We start from the raw sequence: 19,725 nt of genomic DNA, 5'->3' as shown, positions 1-19,725 counted from the left end.
AGAGCTTAGCAAGCCCATTCTTCATAGAACCTGAACCGGACCTTCAATTGCTTATCTATAAAATGGTACAGATAGACGAGATGAACTCTAAGTGACCCAGTAAGTTCTCTTTTAGAGCCTTAGACATGAGTATAAATTTGGTCCAGTACACTAATTCTTCAATAAACAATCACTGAGTATCTCCTAAATTTTAAATTAGTTTAATTTATTAGTGATATACTGCATTTTAGCAGTACAGTATATTTTTTAAAATGTAACTAATATATAATCAATTAACAGTGTATAAGTACAATAAAATGTAATTCTCTCTTTTTAAAATACATTTTTATTTTGAAATAATTATGTAGTTTCACAAGAGATTAACAAAGAAATGTACAGGGAAGTCCCACACACCCTTCCGCCAGCATGCTTCACCTTACACAACTATAATATCTTTTGATTATGTATTTGAAATTGAAAGAAAGCGACATGTTGATTATATTAAACTTTCTCATGAAAAGAGCTCCAAAAGCTTTATGTTTCTGTAGCAAGGGAGAAGAAATGTGATTTAAGGGTATTTTATAAGCTTCCAGGTTTTATATTAAAAAAATTTTAAAGTTTGAAAATTAAACCAAAAAATCTGATGTTGTCCCATAATAAAAATTGGCACCAGCTATATTCTGTGTTCAATGAGTGGGGGAAACTATGCCCAAGGGATATACACCTATATATAGAATGGGGGAAAAAAATTCATTTCCTAACACAAAAATACTTCTTAAAAAGATAGTCATTCTATAATTACCTTCAAATGGCTAATTTTCCAAAATAAAAATGGGCATATTTATACCAGAAAAGGTTTGGCTCCACGTAAATCATACTTATATTCTACAAATACTCTATAAATATATTTAATAAAGAACATAGGCAGGAAGCTATGCCCTAGACTGCCCTCTTTCAATTATTCATTTCCTTTTAACTGAACAATTATGCAATTTTCATTCTGTTTGTGAATTGCCTTATAGTACACACACTAAGCATTCAAACAAAGCACAGGTGTATCTCATGTTTCTACTAGACAAATTCCTATCTAGTATATAAATAACATTTCATAAAGCATATCTTGTATTGTTTACAGGGCCAATTAAAAAAAACTGTCAAGGTGAGCACTTTTAAGAAGCAAAGAATCTTTGATTTTTATCAATAAATGCCTATAACTATCGTCAGATATGGATTTGTATCTAGTAGATGCTGTACATTAAGAAAGACTAGTACTTTAGACTTGGAATCCCTTGCCTATTGAGCCCTGTTTCCAGGTTTCTTCCTTCCTTATTTGGGACAGCAATCAACTGTCACAAGAATGCCTTGTTTGGGAATCTTATTATTTTATAACAAAAATAACTCATACATAGTACAAAAAACATAATGGCTCGAAAAAACTATATTATAATAATCATACAGTTAAATGGACTGTATAACATATTATAGAAATTTTAGAGAGCATCTCCGCCTTTCCCAATGGTAGAAGCAGGAGTGGTGATAATACTTCTAGGCCACTTGAAGTGCCAGCAAAAGGAGAACAGTAACAGCATTTTCATCCTTTCCATACACCAGTTCTAGGAGCCCTAAAATAAATTTCCTTTTTTCTAAAACTTAAATTCTATTAAGTTCAATTTTCCAGTCAGTAAAAGCCCCATTAAGCAGTATAGACTGAACCAGAGAACAAACATTCATCTTTCCATCCTTCAGCTTCCATGAACACTGTCACTTAAACCCCTTCCAATTTCCAAAAACAACGCAAACTTCACAGCAATAATTTAGTGTTCAAATGGCTGATCATTCAAAAACAAAATATAACAAAGTCTATCCACACAATTGTCTAGACCAAATAGTCTAGAGGCAAGTAAAAACTTTCACTGAATCCATCAGAAATGGCTCCCATAAAAGTAAAAAATCAAAATAACCATCCAGCAGGAAATTCTTTCTCTTATTTAAAAATGGCTTGAATTTTGTTTTTCAACAAAACTTGTTTTCTTTTTTTAAAAACAGCAAATCCCATGTTTAAATGGATATTACAATTTCTTTTTTAAAAAATTCAAATTTAAAACCAAATTATTTTCCAATCTAAACATGACAGATCTTACAATCTAAAAAAACAATAACCAATTATACTGATTCTTGATGTCAACAATTACCAAATGGGAAAGACAGAATTAGAAAAAGCCATAGCATTTTGACTCAAAAGTTATTTATAAAAGTAATTTTAGTTGAAGGGATTTTTGCCTTTAACCTTCTGGCATTTTTAGACTCATTTTAGCCAAGAGTCTAAAGTGAGAAAAGTATAAATGCAAATCAAGTACTGTTTGGTTGTGCTAAACTAATTGTATGATATATTTTGCCTTTCCCTATCCAAAGTAGCTTTCCTTTAAATACTTACTCTGAGCCTGCGGCCATTTCCAAGTATGACGTTTCTGCTGTATCAACCCCCAATGGGATCACTATGCTCATGACGTTCGCCTCTGATAAATTCGATTACTATGGAGTCCTATGCATTGGTGTCCAAAACACTGGGGCATGCCAGCCACAGTGCTCATTGCAAACATCTAAGTGCATCCACAAACCCTGTTTAAAAGAAAAGGGAACAAAAAGTTAAGAATCATCTCCCTATTCCTAGCAATAAGTCACACTATAGCAATTAACAGTAAGTAAAATACATGGAGAAAACATTCTTTATGAAAATATCTATGTAAGTTAAAATTTGCTCAAGGAGTCTCTATTTCATTTATTTTTCTGGAATTAAGCTATGTGATTGTGATCAAATTAAGCTATGTGATTGTGACCAAGAAAGTTTCTCATAACCTACCTTAGGAAATGAATCATAACCTACCTTAGGAAATGAATTTAGGATGTCAAAGGAAGGATTACTATTTATATCGCTTAGCGAAGAACCAACAAATATTATTCATTTTGAAAGATAAAATGGAATTTCTTATAGCACTAGTATCCAAAAACAACCTGTCTTGGATCAGTGAGTGATCCTAACAATAAACAAACAAATATTGAGTACTTACTATGGACTAAGCACCAGACTAAGCTTTTACATGGATGATTTATAATTATTCCCACAACCCTGAGATAGGGTTAAATAACCTAACTAAGGTTACTCAGTTTAAGAGATAAAATGAGGATTTGAACCAACTCCATTCTATTGTTTATACATATATAATAGGAAAGTTATTTTATTTGTAATAAAATCAATTGTTTTACAATGGTTGACATTTTCCATACTACAGAAATACATGCATATTGAGGAAGTTGTCGATTTCTAATACAGACCATTAGTAGAGAAAACTAATATACTTGAAGTGTTTTCTAAAACAAATTTACCATAGTAACGAAAATACATTCTGTTTCAACATCAATTTTTTTAATCTAAATTCACTGTATAACACTTGCTACATGTACTGTTTGTGAAATATCTCAAAATCTTTTCGGCAATGATATAGCACAACTTGGGAATAAAACAGATAGAGATAATCCCATAAAAAGGAAAAGAGCAACAGTCAAAATTGTGCCTGTCATGTTATACCTGAAGAAACACAGAACAGCGGTTTCTTCAAACAGTAATTCTTATATTTATCTTTAATTTTTACAAGTAAGCTTGAGAAAACCTATTCAGCTTAATTCCTATTTGAAAGACGATGCAGATTGTGAGCTCATACCTTATGGTAGAAAATACCAAAATAGAGAAATAAGGTGGTAATGGTGGTTTGAATTCTCAAAAAACAAAAACCAAAAAACAAAAAACTAGCCTTTACTTTTAAACCATGCATAATATAACTGGGGGAGAGCTTCTAGATTACAAGTTATTATAACAAAAATATACAATAGGCAATTGCACCTAAAAGTTTAAAATGTAAGCACTGGAGCCTGTCTCTAATGCTCACTAGATGTGTGTGAGCTAGGCAAGTTATTAAACCTCTCTAAGCATCAGATTCCTTGTTTAATTTATCCTCATAGGTTTCTATGAAGAAAATGAAATAATGTAAAGCATTTCGTACACTGCATAACACATATTTAGCAATCAATAAGTGATAGTTACATAAGAAGAGTTGCTCTTATTTCATCACAAAAAAATGTGTGGCTAGAAAAACTCTCTAGCTCTAACTTAAAGAGAATCTTCTAACAGTTTTTGAAAATGAAGTAATTATGGTTGTCTACTTGCCGTATTTTTAGTTTGCTCCATCAAATTAAAATTATCCTCTAAAAACAAAGCAGAATGAGAAAAAGTCCTAACTTCCTTTCTGCACCGTGACCATATTAGTCTTCAAAAAAGCTGTATTTATTAACTTGCCCAAAGCTATATAATTATAAAATTTCTAAGTGACAAAATGCAAGCAATATGCAAAACTAAGTTTGTTCTGTTCAACTGTTAAATGATTCTGTATTTCTTTAAAGTGCTAAAGACTTGAACCCAATAACAGATAACAATTAAAAAATAATTCTCTTCCTCGTTGGTAGCATCTAGTTTGTAGAAGTTTTCTTCTGCTCAGCTTATTATCTTTATGTTAAATTCACAGAAAATCTTATGTTCTAGGTATGTGTTGTTAAATATTTAGTTGTGTTTTTTTTTTTAACCAGAGCCAAAAACTGGGAAGCAGAAATTAAATCATTATGTATTCTTTTAGGTAACTGAATAATATTTCTATCTTAAAAGAATCGTTGAGGATGTATTTAATTGTGTACCCCATTTTTATATAAATATACAATCCTTAGTAAACACTACATTTGAGCTGTTTTTAGATAGTGACGAGTTGCCATAATTAAACTTATTTCAGACAATGGCTTATATTTGTGTGACGCTGCCTCTCACACCCTGCACAGTGCCTGGAACACACAGGCACGCTACAAAGGACTGGTGAATGAATTAGAGCACCCAGGATAAAACTGCAGCTCCACCTCATTAACAAAATGAGTTGTCAACCTATCCAATTAAGTGCCATAAAAACAACTACTTGACACCTTCTTCAGAAATGCATCTCTCTAAAAACACAGAAGCTCATCCCCAGGATAAAGACAAATCATCACATCTGAAACAGAACCAGAGACTCTGAGTTTGATTCAATAGGGAACAAGAACTCAGTAATTTGCTTACAAGGGTCAGAAGACAAGAGATCGTATCTATTGAGACCATAAGTTGGCAAATATTTCACTATATTCATTAATATCAAAAACTCTACAGCCAGAACACTCACAAACCCAGTTGATATTTAATAAAATCATAAATTCATTAGGGTAAAATCATTGTGTCTTTAAAAATAAGAAAAAAGAAAACCAATGTAGTAAGTAGGAAAGATGTGAGCTTATAACACAGGCATAACTAGAGGAAAGAAAATTCAATACAATCCAAACAATTAGCACGCTTTCACATCTTATATGCGAATCGAAAAAACTGGTTATCCAACTGGCAAGTAAAATATGTATAAAATACACTGAGAATAAATGGCATCCATTAAAAAAAATAATATAAAAGGAAATACCATGAGATGTCTGGTAAATCTGAGGTCCAAGAAAGAATAAATGTCTTCACAAAACCTGCTATCCAGAATAGACCTAGAAACCAAGTGAACATAGGAGTATTGAGCTGTTTTTAAATGGCATAAAATTATAGGTACTTCTGTCTAACATGGCACCTAAAACCAAAGGGACTCGCACACAAAGATAGCTTCTAATTCTTAGAAAGATAAATTTATTCTTTGCTTTTTTACATAAATGTAAACACAAGTAAAGGCAACAATTAAAGCTAGAAACCAAACTAAATAAAATACAATATTACAAGCAGATTTAGCAAAGACAATGATACCAAAACAAAACCCTAAAGTAGGAAAAACAAGATAAAAGGCAAGGAAAAACCACTAAATTAGAAAACAGTCTATCAGAAAAACTGGAAGACTGAGGCTGCTTTTAAGACCATGTTAAAAAGTTCACAGAACAAAAAATACCACTGCAAAGATGAATATGACACCCAAAGACAGAAAGGATGAAATTTTTTCCCTAAAATTACAAATAAAAATGCCCAATCTAAAATAATCTTTTTGAGAAGAGTCATTTATTATTTTCCTGTCCTTTATTAGCACCTTACACAGAGCTCAATAAATACTTAAAATTAAATCAGTGTTTATATTTTGGACATGTATCACTAAGAGAATAAGCAAATGAATTATTGGCTGAATTACTAACAGAAATGAAATAAAGAAACTTGAAAGAAATTGTGAGGGACAACGTACCAGAGAATTCATTATAAATTATAAATTAAACTGCTCTTATTGCTCATTTAAGATTTTTTATTTATAGTAGCTGACTAAGGCATAATAAAAAATACTGGTTGATCAAGACCTATTACCAAGTTACTACCTATGCATGAAACTTGGGGAAAGTCATTTCACTATTCTGGCTTCAACTGTAAATGGAAGTAGGTAAGATTGATAATCTTACAGTTTAAATCTTACAGTCCAAGTACATTAATACATTATTTCTGATCATGAAAACAACAAAATAAATACCAATTCTATAAAGCTAAAAAAAATAAATTAGACAACAGAATAAATTATGTATTTCTCTAACTGGGTTAATATTAGTATCAGACAGTGCTCCATGAGCACTTACCTGATACTCAACCCTACCCAACCAGAGGTTATAATAGTTTTACATACTGAGTGCTTACAATGCTTCAGCCTTACAAAGAGCCTATGGTGTAGGTATATTTATTATCCCCATTTTACAGATAAAAGCAGAAAGGTTAAACTTGTCCAAAGTTCCACAGCTAATAAATAGTAGAATCAGGATTTTATCCCTAGCAGTCTGATTCTAGAATCTACACATTCATTTGCCTGAAATTAAAATTTGCCAGATGATGGGTAAAACAAATAATCTAGAATTTATAGTTAAGGGGGAAAAACTGACAACTGCCTCTCATAAAGAGGAGAAATTAAATAAATACATAAGTATCTCAACTCCAGATCACCTGGCACACTAAAGTACAAGAACAAAACCCACCTTGTTCCTCCCCCAAACCTAATCTACTTATAAACTTAAATCCATTCCACAACAATGCATTAACACTACAAAAGTGGAGATACACGGGCTCAAAGTCGAAAATTTGCATTAAAATATTTCAGGGATGGTGCAGAGCATATAATAAAAGGATAAAGATACTTAAATTCCCCATTATTTTCAGGAATAAAAACATGCCCCACTAGTGAATTGAAAGCAACCCATAAATTAAGGGACCCATGCTTCAAATGTGCGGTTACTAATGTAGGTGTAAGTATATTCAATTCCTTATATATGGGACTATTTGTTAAGCAGAACACCTATATAACCAGTTAAATTTTAACTTGAGTCTACCTTTAATAACCATTTGGTTCCTAGAGACAAAGAATTTCATCAATTCAACTTACACTCGAATACTTTCCTAACAAATAAAATCTATAAAAACCTGTCTTCCTGTAGTCAGGGTTAATGTTCGTAGACCAACTTGAAAAATGGAAACCTATATATAAAATTCAATGTTCAAAAAGCACATTTTCTCGTTCTATACGATTTTCAGAGTTTCTCTGTATCTTATTTAGCGCAATTCCAACCATTACTACTTCAATTCAATACTATCAAAGAAGCAACACTTCAGCTTTCACATTCTGCCCCTTATTAATAATGGTTACTTATTCTCGACGCCTTAATTCCTCATTTGTAAATAGGAATAACCGTAGTATATCTGAATTGTTTCAAGGATTGTATGCAGCACTCAGTTAAGTTTTAGCTATGATTATCAGGTAAAATTTCTGGGAATTAAATACTTAGGAAAAGTCCTTAAAAGATGAGTATCAGAGAATAATGCTCAGTTATTATAATTGTAAAATTCAAGTAAACTATTAAGAATTTCTGATCTATTCCAGAGTCCATTCTTTTCAGTAAAGGAGAAAGGATTACTTCATACTGGATTGCAAATTCAGAGAATGTGACTGAAGTAGTTGCACTTAAAGTCAACAGCTAAGCCTCTATTACAAACCCCAAACACATTGTTGCAGTTATTTTCTTTTCTTTTCTTTTTTTTTTTGTTGCAGTTATTTTCTTAAACTAAAAATCTGTGTACAGAGTAATGGTTAAAATACATACGGCATTTCGACCCTGAAATCCTCTTTACAGAATTTTTGTCAAAAAGGATTGGCTCCAATAAGATTAAACTCTTTAAAGAATAAGCCAATGGCAATCCTTGTGATACTACCTAATGACCACCAAACCATCTCTGGACAGTCAAGAATGAAGCACTTTCCCAAATCAGCCAGTATTTTTTAGAACTCCAAACCGGCTTACCTTGCAATCCAGTTTTCCTTGACTTTAGCTCACTAGAGATTTGATATTGGAATCAAAGTAAATTAAAGTATCAAGAAAAATGACCTTTAAAAAAAACTACATGAACACAAGAAGTGAACCCTAACGCAAACCACACACTTTGGTTGAAAGGATGTGTCAATGTTAGTTTACTGAGTGCAACAAATGTACCATGATGATGAGGAATGTCCATGGTGGGGAAGGCTGTGCCTGTATGCGGGGAGGAGGCATTTGGGAATGCTGCACTTTCCACTCAGTTCTGAAGTGAGCCTAAAATTGCTCTAAAAAATCAAGTCCAGGGGCGCTGGATGGCTCAGTTGGTTAGAGCACGAGCTCTCAACAACAAGGTTGCCGGTTCAATTCCCACATGGGATGGTGGGCTGTGCCCCCTGCAACTAAAGATTGAAACCGGCAACTGGACTTGGAGCTGAGGTACGCCCCCCACAGCTAGAGTGAAGGACAACAACTTGGAGCTGATGGGCCCTGGAGAAACACACTGTTCCCCAATATGCCCCAATTAAAAAAAAAAATTAAATTTTAAATAAAGTTCAGTAATTCAAGCAATACATGTATGAATATAACATAGTAAACCATTTGTTTAGCATTATATAATGGGGTATCATTCTTTCTCAGGGTTTTTGGGAAGCTATTCCAAATACCAATTCTGCAAACAGCTAAAAGTACTGGTACACTCTTCCACCACCACTCCAAATTAAATTAATTTCAATACTATCCAGTTTAACACATGATGCTATTATTTTTTAACAGTATTTGTCATACCCCAAAGTGTTTAAGATCACTAAACTGTAGTGTAAAATCTAGTCAAATGTGGCCTTTTATGCAAGTAGCAATACAGTGGTTGTTATCTGGTTAGATCAGTCTTTCAAGATACAAATATATAATTTCTTTTTTCCTACACACACACAAAACTGTTCTTAAAATGAGTTTAGTCTTTGTCCATACCTGAGAGTATAACTACCAAAAGTGATTTCACACTAAACAGTTATCTATCCCCACTTGCTACTTACCATAGGCCCACAACTATACACCTTAGAATGTACTGCTCAATATACAAATGCAGAAAAAGAATCTTCAAACTTAAGAATAATCACATCTCCCAAATTCCTTGAACTCTTATTTCTATGCACCAAAGTAATGAGTACTGTAAAGCATAACATCACATATTTCAATGGGTTCTAAAACTTCCTTCAGTTAAAAAAAAAAAAAACTTATTTGCATGAGTAATTTTTAAATTGTGCTCTCAGCAGTCCTGTGAGAGTTTGGGATTGAGACAGTAGGAGAAAATAGAGTTAGAAAAGTTAACAACAACAAAAAAGACAACATGTTCTGTAGATTTAAAAGGAAAATTGTTAAACTGTATATTCTATGTGGTAACTACCAAATGGGCAAATAACATTAAATGGAACACTTCTTAGCAATAGAAAAGTATGACCTACTAATACATGTGACAACTTGGATAAATCTCAAGGAAATTATGCTGAGTGAAAAACAAACAAACAGCCAATCCCCAAAAGGTCACATACTGTATAATTCTACCCATTTATAGAACATTTTTGAAAGACAAATTACAGAAATGGAGACCAGACTGGTGTAGTTATAACAGGGCAACACCAGAAATCCCTGTGGTGATGAAACTGTTGTGTGTCTTAACCGTAGTGGTGGGTGGATACAGGAACCTACACCTGCGATAAACATGCAGAGAACTAAATAAAAACACACACATAGGAGTAAAAATTAAACTTGGGAAATCTGAACAAAATGGGTGGACTGTATCAATGTCAATATTCTGGTCATGATATTGTATTATAGGTTTACAAGATGTTACCATTGAGGGAATTATGTTGATTTTGTAGCCAGCAACTTTACTGTATTCATTGATTGTTTCTAATAGCTTTTTGGTGGAGTCTTTAGGGTTTTCTATATATAGCATCATGTCATCTGCAAAGAGTGACAATTTAACTTCTTCATTCCCAATTTGGATGCCTTTTATTTCTTTCTCTTGCCTGATAGCTCTGGCGAGGACTTCCAACACTATGTTGAAAAGCAGAGGTGATAGGGGACAACCTTGTCGTGTTCCTGAACATAGAGCAAAGGGCTTCAGCTTTTCACCATTAATTAGGAGATTAGCTGAGGGCTTGTCGTATATGGCCTTTATTATGTTGAGGTATTTTCCTTCTATACCAATTTTAGTAAGTGTTTTAATCATAAATGGATGTTGTATCTTATCAAATGCTTTTTCTGCATCAATTGATAGAATCATATGATTTTTGTCCTTTATTTTGTTTATGTGATGTATCACATTGATGGATTTGCGAATGTTGAACCATCCTTGCATTGAGGGAATTATGGAAGTAAATAGATCTAAGTCTCTATTAGGAAAAATACTCAGATATGCAAAGTTTATTAATGTTTTATGTGTCTTGTTCAAAACAGGCTTTTAGAGTAGCCTGTCTTGTACAAGGCATATAATCACTGACAGTGTTTACAATAAAGGGAAAAAATAATGTCAAGAATGAAGTTGGTAGATAAAATGAGTGCTAGAAGCAACTAGTATATATCCTATGAGACAGGCTACACTCTCTTTCACTTTTAAACTTCACTGTAAAAAGACCTTTCTGTGAAGAGGTTATTTATAAATGAAAAATAATCTACATGTACTGAGATGATCAGCCAGTCTTATAAAAGTCATTTGAACATGGAGAAAAAATTACTATGTGAAGTTGTGGACTGATTCTTTCCCCAAAATCCTTAATGAACCATTTACTTTAAACTGCCTATAAATGATAGTTTAGACTAAACCAGCAGAATGTTTTAAAATCTCCACTATCACTCTAGATTAAACTTAAACAATAAATACCAGTTTCTCACAATCATAAAAAGTTATATATAATCATAAAAAATTATATATCTATCTATCTCTCTTAAACACTATATACTTTTAATTTAAAATATTCATCAATATTCTGGTGTCAAGCCAATATGTTCTCTTTGAATACGGCTCCCCTAACCGGAATTCCGGGTCCTTGTTCTTGTATAAATCATACCCTCACATAGTGCATTACCTATGGTTTTGTGCTTTAGATTATTTCAAGGTAGGAAATCACTTGACACTTATGACAACATGAATGTAGACTACCTTTCAGATCTTTATTATTTTTCCACATAATCTTTTAGCTATCTTACTTATACCTAACGACAACAATTTTCTTCAGCAATTAATTTGCCTTTATCAAGTTTTCCAAAGTATTTAACTTACAGTTTTCATTTAAACAATTCTCTCTTCATACTCATTTATCGCTGGCTTGTGTAATAGCTAATGAAACAATATAAATACAAGTACAATGGGATTAGCCAATTTGGGAACAATCATATGACTCTTACGAGCATTCAACTCACCAGTAGAAGCAGGACAGAGAAGTTTATACATCATTCAACATGCAATGGGCATTTTTTAAAGAAGAAATATTAATCCTGCATGTTGGTTAAAAAAAGATTAAAGAGACTTCTACAGTATCAACATAAAACACTTCAGGAAAAATACATAAACTATAAATAGAGATCACCTCAGCATATGAGAAACACGGGATGGGAATCACAGACTCACTTTTTTCTAGCAACTACAGCAGAAACAGCTGTAGAGACTTTTACACATGTTAATTCACTGAATTCTCAAAATGACTCTATAACTCTATAAGGTAGGCTCTTTTATTATTTCCATTTTGCAGATCAGGAAACTAAGGCAAACAAAGGTTAAGTAACTTGCTCAAGGTCACAAAGCAGTGAAACCTGGTTTGAGTGAAGTCAAACTAAAGCAATGTGGTCCTAGATTTTCCACTCTTACGCTCTATGCAATACTGCCTCTAAAGAAGCACTGTTTTTTTAATAAGCATATATCACTTTCATAATCTTAAGAATTGGGGGGGGGGGTCAATAAGCATGTCCCAGTATGTCACTCTACAAAAAATTTTCAGTAGCTCTCCCAGAGTCCATACTTTTATCCTAGCATTCAAAGTTCACCACAACTTGATTCCAATTTGTACTGCTATAATTCCAATTCAAGACATGGGTTCTGGAAACCAACAGATCATCTTGAATTGGGATGTTCAGAAACACTAAATATAAAGAGATTGTCACATGACTTTGCACAAAGACCAGTATTCCCTCATCCACAGAATCCAAAAATAGTGAGTGTCCTGGAGTCAGCATGGTTTCTTAAGTAAGTATAAAGCACCAAGCATCGAGATCTCAATTTTAATCCTTGATCAACCACTATTTATATGACCTCGGAAATTTATTTAACTTCCCTGGGGCTCAGTCTACTTGTAAAATAAAAGGGAAGAGCTACAACAGCGTAAAAATCAGCTGAGGCTAGTACTAAAAGGCCAGCTCAAAGACCCACTAGACGTGATTATGTAGCTCTGGAATGGAGCCCAAGAATGTTCATTTTATAAGCATTGCATGTAAATGATACATGTTGTCCATGCACCACAATGAGAAACACTTAACAAAAAGATCTCACAAGTCAATTCTAACTCTAGTTTCTTAACTTGAATCAATAGGGTGCTACTTCACATATCCAGGATAGGGTTCCAGACTAAAAGGAAATCCTCGAGTTCATCATGGGACTTGTTTTTGCACCTAATGAGATAAAATTTGGTATTACTACAAAATGAACTTTAATTCTCTTAAGATAGTTAAGATAGTTAAGATGATTCAAGTAAGTTTTAAACCAATTAAGCACCTACAAAATGCTAAGAATCCACTGCATCATCTCATTAATACTCACTACTCTGACATGTGCTTATCCTCATTTTCTCAGAAGAAAATATTAAGTTTTAGAGAATGTAATCTTCACTCTATACATGTTCACAAGTCTCAATTTTTTTTCTTCCATCTCTCTAAAAATTTCCAAAGAAATTAAATTAATAATTATCATTCAGTATGTTACCCAGGGGCTGAATCCGTATGACATTCAAATTACCACCCAAATTCACTACTAATATTCTGCTATCATGGAAAGAAACATGCCAACTTGATAAAAGTTTATAACATGATTAAAGTCTAAACAAACGTTTTCTGTGTTTTGTGTCCCTTTCTTGTCCTTCTGAACTTTTCTACAATGAGTATGTATTTTTTTACGTGGTTTGAAAAATCATATACTACTTTGTTCTAAGAGTTTCAGAAGTTTGATGCTATGTGTATTAAGTGTACCATCTCACTAACCCCCTTTTTAAAAATACTGACTTGCATACATATGTTGAAAAGAAAGAAAACTTGTCTGAATGATTTTAGAAAACAATATTTTACTTCAAAAAACAATTACCTGAAGGATTTTTTAAATGGGGAAAGGGGAATACTACCATGATTAAAATACACGTTTTCAGCCTTGTCTTAGAAATCAACTGCTAGCATTAGTAGCACTCACAGTCCTAAACAAGTGTAACTCAAGGTTCGTTCTAAAAGTTAAGTGAGGAATTGGAACTACCGTGTTAAAAAGATAATTCAATAATCTAAGTACTTAATTTCTGTGTTCTTCAGTTCACATTAGACCAGCATTTAGGAAATTATTTTAAATCCCATTTGTGAGGAAAACTGTGCAGGAATACTATCTGATACTATCTAAATTATCAGTACATTCCTTCCTTAAAATGTCTTATTTGTTGTGATTACAAAAGCAGCCCACATGCATTGCAGAAAAAACAGAAGAGAAAAGAAAATAATACTCCCACAATCCCAATTACCCAGAAACAAACAACTCCTAAAAAAAACCTTGGTGTATTTGCAACCACCAGAGCAAAAAATTACTCAGGAAAGAATCACCAACAGACACTGAGTCTCTAGGAGAGGAGAGTCTGACGAGGAACCAAACATTCACACCACCTCAAAGTATCTCCCCATGAATTACTGAATAGTAAAATGAGAAACACTAACTATATAGTGGAGAAACTACTCAACACCTTAGCCAAGCAATCAGAATGAACATACCTGGGTAAGTGGCAAAAAAAAAAAAAAAATCAAGTGCCTCGAGATGGCAGAAAAACACGTACTACAATACTTATCTAGTATTCCTGCCACAAATGCAAAATCGGTACCTAATCATGAAGAAACCTTAGCCAAACCCACACTGAGGGGCACTGTATAAATAACTAGTCTGCAATGTCATGAAAGACAAGGGCCGAGGAACTGCTCTTGAGAAATGAATGCGATCTGTGATCCTGGGTCATACCAGAAAAAAAATGCTAATAAAGGGCATAATTGGAATAATTGATGGAAATGAGCAACAGACTAAAGTATTACATCAATGCTAAATTTCCTGAATTTAACCACTCTGGTTACCTAAGAAAAGATGATCGCTCTTAGGAAATGCATACTTAAGTATTAACAGCTGTAAAAGGGCATGATGTAGGCAATACACTTTCACATGGTTCAGAAAAAAAATTTTTTATATGTACAGAGAGAACAACAAAGCAAATGTGACAAAATGTTGAAAATCAGGGCATGGGCCGGCCCGGTGGCTCAGGAGGTTAGAGCTCCATGCTCTTAACTCCGAAGGCTGCCGGTTCAATTCCCACATGGGCCAGTGGGCTCTCAACCACAAGGTTGCCGGTTCAACTCCTCGAGTCCCACCAGGGATGGTGGGCTGCGCCCCCTGCAACTAGCAATGGCAACTGGACCTGGAGCTGAGCTGCGCCCTCCGCAACTAAGACTGAAAGGACAACAACTTGAAGCTGAACGGAACCCTCCACAACTAAGATTGAAAGGACAACAACTTGACTTGGAAAAAAGTCCTGGAAGTGCACACTGTTCCCCAATAAAGTCCTGTTCCCCTTCCCCGATAAAATCTTTATATAAACAAACAAAAAAAATCAGGGCATATGGGTGTTAAGGGTGTAAGGGAAGTTTTGTACTATTCATGTAATTTTTCTGTAAGTTTGAAATTATTTCAAAGTAAAAAAATTAAAACAAACGAAAAACCCATGGGGGGTGGGAGATGAGGGTAAGGGGGATCAAATATATGGTAATGGAAGGAGAACTGACTCTGGGTGGTGAACAATGGGATTTATAGATGATGTAATACAGAATCGTACACCTGAAATCTATGTAATTTTACTAGCAATTGTCACCCCAATAAATTTTTTTAAAAAAAGGAAAAAACAAAACAAAAAAACCCTCAGGTTATTTTAAAAGCATTCCTCAACCTACACATGCATATTTATATATAATATTTGCATTTTAAATTTAAAAATAGAATCATCAGTTTGATATTGTTTTGGAGGTCCTCCCAAGTAAATCTGTTAAAAAAAAAAAAGTAATTGTTTGCAGATGAATTAGAGGTGTACTTCTCTTGCTCTCCACACAAGGAAACTAACCCCGACACACCCTAAATAACCACCCCATCTGAATCTCCAGTCACAGATAATTAGAAGGACCAAGATGGAGGACAGTGGCTCTCTGACACCTTGCCAATTTCTGTGAGGCCCAACTGTACTTTCTTCAAATAAGTTCTGTGAGATTTCCCTACAGCCTTTTAACAAATCTTTTACTTAAGCTATTGGAGCTGACTTCTGTCCCTTGTATCCAAACAAGCCCTAAAACAGGCTTTTTAAATTATTATTATTGGGGAAGGGGAACAGGACTTTATTGGGGAACAGTGTGTACTTCCAGGACTTTTTTCCAAGTCAACTTGTTGTCCTTTCAGTCTTAGTTGTGGAGGGCGCAGCTCAGCTCCAGGTCCAATTGCCGTTACCAGTTGCAGGAGGCGCTGCCCACCATCTCCTGCGGGAGTCGAGGAATCGAACTGGCAACCTTGTGGTTGAGAGGACACGCTCCAACTGAGTGAGCCATCCGGGAGGCAACTCAGCGCAAGGTGCCGTGTTCAATTTTAGCTGCAGGGGGCAGAGCCCATCATCCCTTGCGGGACTCGAGGAATTGAACCGGCAACCTTGTGGTTGAGAGCCCACTGGCCCTAGTGGGAATCGAACTGGCAGCCTTTGGAGGTAGGTACATGGAGCTCTAACCGCCTGAGCCACCGGATGGGCCCAACAGCAGGCTTTTGAGAAGTAGAAATACATTGTGCAAGACAAATAATAGCTACATTAATCTTTTGTCTGGGCTTCAAAAGTATCGTTTTGGTAGGGTCTTAATGATAAGATGTAACAAGGCTGTGTCAATTCAACCAATTATCCAGCTTCCTTTAAAGAGAAGCAGAAAAGCAAGCAATTCCAAAAGGAACAATGTTATTTTCTGGAGAAGAGTTACTATGTATCAGACTAACCTCAGACCCACCCTCCCCCCCCATCAACTTATGGCTACTAAAGCACTGTCCTAATCATTCACATCAGTCACATCAAGAATCTTCCCATCTTTTGCAACATCATTAAGAGGAAATGGGTTTTCAAATTCATGAACCTTGTCTTTCTTTAAACATATAAACCAGGATAAGAGAAATTCAAGAGATCTCCCTGTAAACTCAAAAATAGAAATGATCAAATTTCATTATTAATCTGTGAAATCAGAAAAAATATTAAACAGTCTAGACTGTATCTTTCTCATATATAGTCTTTTGATATGTGAACTGAAAAAACAAAACTGTGTTTTCCTAACAATATCCTAAGTGATAATGGTTAATTCTTTTCACCACGTTCTTCACTTTTGCTAAAACCCACTGACACTAGGTTTTACCTTATTCTTTGACCAAACAGTGAAAAAACGGGGAATCCAGGTAAATTCTGTTTAACTCTTTAAATAAAAATGTTTTAAATATCCAATGCTTTGAAAACAAAAGTCAACAGATTAAAATATTGAAAATCTTTCTGGTCTCAGAGAAAATGTTACATAACATAATTATGTGAACTTGAACTTTAAAATTGTCTTACAAATACCACAAGCCAAAACTAACTCAATCCCATGTTATAGTACTTCGCTTTCCGCCACAGGTTCAGACCTTTAATGCTGCAACCATATTGGTTATAACACAGGTGTGATTACTCAATATTATCTTTCTCAATAACAAACTTCAGGATCAAGAATGTTTGTTACTTTGAATTAACTCTATAAACTGAGCAATCATCTAAGAGTTGCTAGAAAATTATCTCTCTTCTTTAGTTGTATAACTAGAATAAGGAGAGCTGCACAATAATTTCTTTCTCATGTTGACCTGTATACAGGTCCTTTCTTAAACCCAGATTTCACACTTAAGACAGTTTTAAAATGCAAAAATAAATATTTTAATTAAAAATGATGGACAATTGATTATTTACTCATTAAATTATTATAATTATTTACTTATTTAAAGGTATAATGTGTGTTTTGATGGCATCTTAATGCAACACATCAAAAAAGAATTGTGATTGTGATGCTGGACATTTTCAACGCAACAAACAGCTTAAATAGTTTAGGTAAATAACCAAATCAGATTTTCAATAAAGCTGTAAAATTCACCTAAAATACAAGAATGGTTTTCCTAAACTGTCTGAAAATAAAATTTGATTTATGAGCTGTCCACAAGGAAAAAAAGAACTGATTTTATATTAAGTGAAAATGTGTATCAAATGAAATATAAGACCAACTGTTTTCTTGACTCTGATTTAAGTAAAAAAAAGCATACTAGCATACCAATGCATTAATAATAAGTGGCTCTCTGACAATTGGTAATAAGCATACCAATGATTAATAAAAACTCATTCTTAAAGATACAAATAAATCTAATTAACTTAGCCTGAGTCACCACGATTTGATTTTTAATGTAGCACTTAGCATGAGTGTTCACAATAACAAAAAACAACTTCTTTGGTTTAATTCCTACCTCTTTATAAAATACTCACTGTTTCATTGCAACAGCAAAATGTTTACAGTTAAATACTCTACTTCAAATTTAGTGCACTAAAAACAATTTTCAACCATGAATATTGCTCTTCCATATTAAATAAATTTTTAAATAATACAAATATATTATCCTTTCGGTATTAGGAAAAAATGAGGCTCCTCCCAACATGTGTACATTACCAAAGAGACAGGAAAAGAGTAAAAAAGAGATAGTAAGCCACTCCAATCTTAAACCCAGCCTAAAAGCTAGCTAACATTTATACAGCAATATCTCACATTGTATCCTTTTATTTTGCCAGTCAATACACACAAAAAATAATTTTACCATGAAGTAAAAACAGTTCTATATCCAACATTAAAAAGTAAGTCTCACTGACTACAAGTATTTAACATTTATTCTAACACATGACATGAAACAGTCCCTTGTTCACCATGAATATTTGAAATGTAAATGTGTTCACTTAAACAAAACCTTTAAATTCAACAAATTGAGCACCTACCATCTGCTAAGAATAGATCCTTTGAAGATAAAGCTATTATACATAATTAAAATATTTTTTAAAAACAGCATCTTTTAAGAAAATTCCATGCTAATATTTCTTAAGTAGTTTTTAATAACTTTTCATAGTCCTATCGGTTTTATACATTTTAGAGACACAATGGTAGTATACATTTAAGTCCCAGTAGTAAATTCCAGAAAAGCGGAGCTGTTAGGATTTACATAATACACTTTAAAAAAAAATAAACCACGGGTTTAAGAGTTTGATGCATGAAAATATCTACATTATTCTTAGAAATAAGAGATCAATTTAAGTTATAATTTCACTAAGACCACTAAGGTATGTATTGAGGGGAGGAATTTCTCCTAACTTATTAATTGGCTTTTTTCCTCACTTCCTCATTTTTAGATCCAAGAAGTCTTAGAACTTACTGTGGTATATATGGTAAAAATTCTCTGGCTGGAAGCTGTGGGGAAGACAGAGAGCCAAAATTATAGAAGAGTCATCAGAGACCTAAAGAATTCAAGGGAAATGGAGAAGCCCTAATAAAGGTTCTAAACTTAAATTGAGATCAAAGGGATCCTATAACTTACACTGACAACAAAAGGGAAGTACGACCAAAATGTAGTCTCTAAAAATAAAATTTGCTCTCCAATTACATTATGATTTTCTACAAATCCACTTAAACAGATAAACAACTAATCCCTCAAACTCGGCTATCCTAAGAACAAAGACCATTTGACTAGCTTCCCCTCAAGGGACCAAAACTCTCTGGAAACAAAAATTATGCCTAACCTTTTTTTGCCTTGACAATCCTAACTTATAACATAATCTATTGGGGTGTACATTAATAAAAAAACCCAACACTTATAGTCATGTTATTTATAAAGTAACCATTTAAAGTGCAATATACTAAAAAAAAAAAAAAAAAAAAAGCCAGTCTCAATTTACAGGAACCAAAACTGATATAAACAAACAAACAAAACCCAAAGCAACAAAGCAGGCCAGTATG

At 33.6% G+C, this 19,725-nt stretch overlaps 1 protein-coding gene across 3 annotated transcripts in view; it reads right to left on the bottom strand.

The window, feature by feature from the left end:
- KMT2E (lysine methyltransferase 2E (inactive)) overlaps positions 1–19,725 on the bottom strand; it is a 76,359-nt gene that overhangs the window by 53,237 nt on the left and 3,397 nt on the right. For 2 of the 3 annotated variants that reach the window (XM_081079969.1, XM_081079971.1), the window contains exon 2: positions 2,414–2,598. In XM_081079969.1, coding sequence (XP_080936095.1) covers positions 2,414–2,484 — 71 coding nt within the window. In that variant the 5' untranslated portion in view covers positions 2,485–2,598. Of the gene's footprint in view, positions 1–2,413; positions 2,599–5,516; positions 5,590–19,725 lie in introns of all 3 variants that reach the window. The other variant, XM_081079970.1, reaches the window with a different exon arrangement.

The sequence above is a fragment of the Rhinolophus hipposideros genome (genome assembly GCF_964194185.1).
Source record: "Rhinolophus hipposideros genome assembly, chromosome: 18".
Lineage (NCBI taxonomy): Eukaryota > Metazoa > Chordata > Mammalia > Chiroptera > Rhinolophidae > Rhinolophus > Rhinolophus hipposideros.
The sequence above is the reverse complement of the archived record's forward strand: the minus strand, read 5'-3'. Positions and strand labels throughout refer to the sequence as shown.